The sequence below is a fragment of the Pteropus alecto genome, unplaced genomic scaffold, assembly GCF_000325575.1.
Source record: "Pteropus alecto unplaced genomic scaffold, ASM32557v1 scaffold281, whole genome shotgun sequence".
In the NCBI taxonomy this organism is placed as follows: Eukaryota; Metazoa; Chordata; class Mammalia; order Chiroptera; family Pteropodidae; genus Pteropus; species Pteropus alecto.
This window is the reverse complement of record NW_006431909.1, coordinates 669401-671570: the sequence shown is the minus strand read 5'-3', so window position 1 is coordinate 671570 and position 2170 is coordinate 669401. Positions and strand designations below refer to the sequence as shown.

At 50.3% G+C, this 2170-nt stretch overlaps 1 protein-coding gene across 1 annotated transcript in view; it reads right to left on the bottom strand.

Annotated features, from left to right (window-relative positions):
* The window catches only part of PRODH2 (proline dehydrogenase 2), an 11073-nt gene that overhangs the window by 4507 nt on the left and 4396 nt on the right, over positions 1-2170 (bottom strand). Inside the window, exons 5-7 of the mRNA XM_015598729.2 lie at positions 1174-1254; positions 936-1091; positions 693-859 (exon numbers count right to left, since the gene is read on the bottom strand). Of these exons, the coding sequence (XP_015454215.1) occupies positions 693-859; positions 936-1091; positions 1174-1254 (404 nt within the window). The remainder of the gene's footprint in view (positions 1-692; positions 860-935; positions 1092-1173; positions 1255-2170) is intronic.

Below are 2170 nucleotides of genomic sequence, written 5' to 3'. Positions count from 1 at the left end.
TCAGAAACCCCTGCCCTTCTGGGCACCCACTCCAGTGGGGGAGACAGACAATAAGCAGTTTAATACATAACTGCATAGAAACTCAGCTGCCGATGAGTGCTAAAGAGAAAAATTAATCCAGGAAGAGAGTGGGTGAGGGAATGTTCTAGTTTTTGATAGAGAGTGCAGGGAAGGTCCCTTGAGAAGGTACCAATACACAAAGACCTGAGGAGGTGAGGGATTGAGCCATGCAGCTGCCTAGAAGGAGAATGTTCTAGGTAGCTCAAGCAGGAAGTACAAAGGCCCTGGGGATCATCAAGGAGTGTGAGTGAGGGGAAGAGTGGAAGGAAAAGTGAGAGAGGTGACAGCGACCAGATCACATAGGGCCTTATGGGCCATCGTTAAGGATTTGTGGTTTACTGAGGGTGCAAAGGGAGGATTTTGAACTGAGGAGGGACATGATTTGCCTTGGGTATAAACAGGCTCCCCCTGGCTGCACATGGAGAACAGATTGGGAAGGAGCAGGAAGTGGGGAGGAGGGAACCCAAGGAGGAGCCTAAGGAGGAGCCTGCTGATCAGGTGGGAAGTGGAGGTGTCCTGGACCAGGGAGAGGGAGTAGACACACACAGGACACTCAGCATCATGGGTAGTGAGCTCTAATTAAAGGTTGGATGTTATTATTTGCCTCAGAGGCTGGCCTGGCCCAGTCCTACCTCTGTCTGGTAGCCTCATAGTCAGGCTGAGTAGGATCTTTGGCCCCTTGGAGCAGGGCCACCTTTCTTTCCTTGTCCAGATACGCCCCTCGTACCAGTTTCACTCCAAAGGCCAGACCGGACCTGTCTGCAGCCTCAGCATCTCGCCTCAGCTGCTCGTATGTGTCCTGGCAGAGGACATGGGCACCTTCAGGTCAGGGCACTGGGACCCCAGCTGGCAGCCCCCGGGAGCACACCACACACCTTCAGATAGGCCTGGTAAGTGTTCCACACCCAGGGCCCACCTTCCCTGCGGCTGTTCCAGCGCACTGCCAGGGCAGCCACTAGCAGAGACAGAGCAGGATTCAACGAAGTGTACTCGGCATCCACCAGGAGCCTCACGTGCTGGGCCCGGGCATGCTGAGGGTGAGAGAGGCTGTGGTCAGAGCCCCAGGGGTACCCAGCAGGTGCAGTGGAGCCAAGTCAAGGCGGAAGGCATTACCTGTACCACCTGCTGTAAGCGTCTCAGAGAGGACTGGAGATGCTGGTTTTGCTCGGCATTGAGGCAGGGGACCTGGAAGCCCTGGGGGAGGGCAGCAGGGGAGGCAAGAGCAGCTCAGGACTTTCTTCTAGAGCCTAAGTCTCCTCTTCCCCATTGCCATGAAGGGGAAAAAGTTTAGAAATTGTTAGAAATCTACACAGTTGCTGTACCATATATGTACTATTTGTTGAAGTATAACACAATGGGAAAAGCCCAGAATCTGAGTTTGAATCCTGGTTCCATCAACTACTGTGTGGCTTTGAGCAAGTCATATAACCCTTCTGGGCCTCAGCTTTCTCCTCTGTAAAATGGAGATGCTAATAATAGCTACCTCATAAAGTTGTTGTCTGGATAAAAATGAGTTAATATGTGAGATTTGCCTGGACATAATCAGGACAGGACAGTACTAGCACATAATAAGCACTCAAAACATATTGTTATTATAATAACAGGTGACTGCATATACTATCTTGTGTATTTAATTTCCACAATGATCCTAGTAGACAGATGTTATTCCAAGCTTCATTTTCCAATGAGAAAACTGAAGCTAGAGAGAGAAGCATCTTGGAATTGACCTATAGAAAGTGCTTAGAGCAGTGACTAGTTCATAATAAGTACCATAAGTGTTTCCTCCTATTAGTCTCTTAGGACCTCAATTTCCTCATTAAATGTCAAAGGCCTCATTGCAGCCTGCAAAGCTTCCATCGGGTCTGGCTCCTCTGCTCTCACCTCCTCCCACACTCTCTGCCTTACTCTGCCCTCCAACCACACTGGCCTCCCCGCTATTGAACATGCCAGGTACTTTCCCACCTCAGAGCCTTTGCTCTAACCGTTCCTTCTGCCTGGAACACTCTTCTCCGGGAGGTCCACTTATCTCTCCTCCAGGTCTTTGTTCCAACATCCCCTCCTCAATGAGGTTTTTCCTTGGTTTAAGTTTGCAACTCCCTAGGACTCTCTT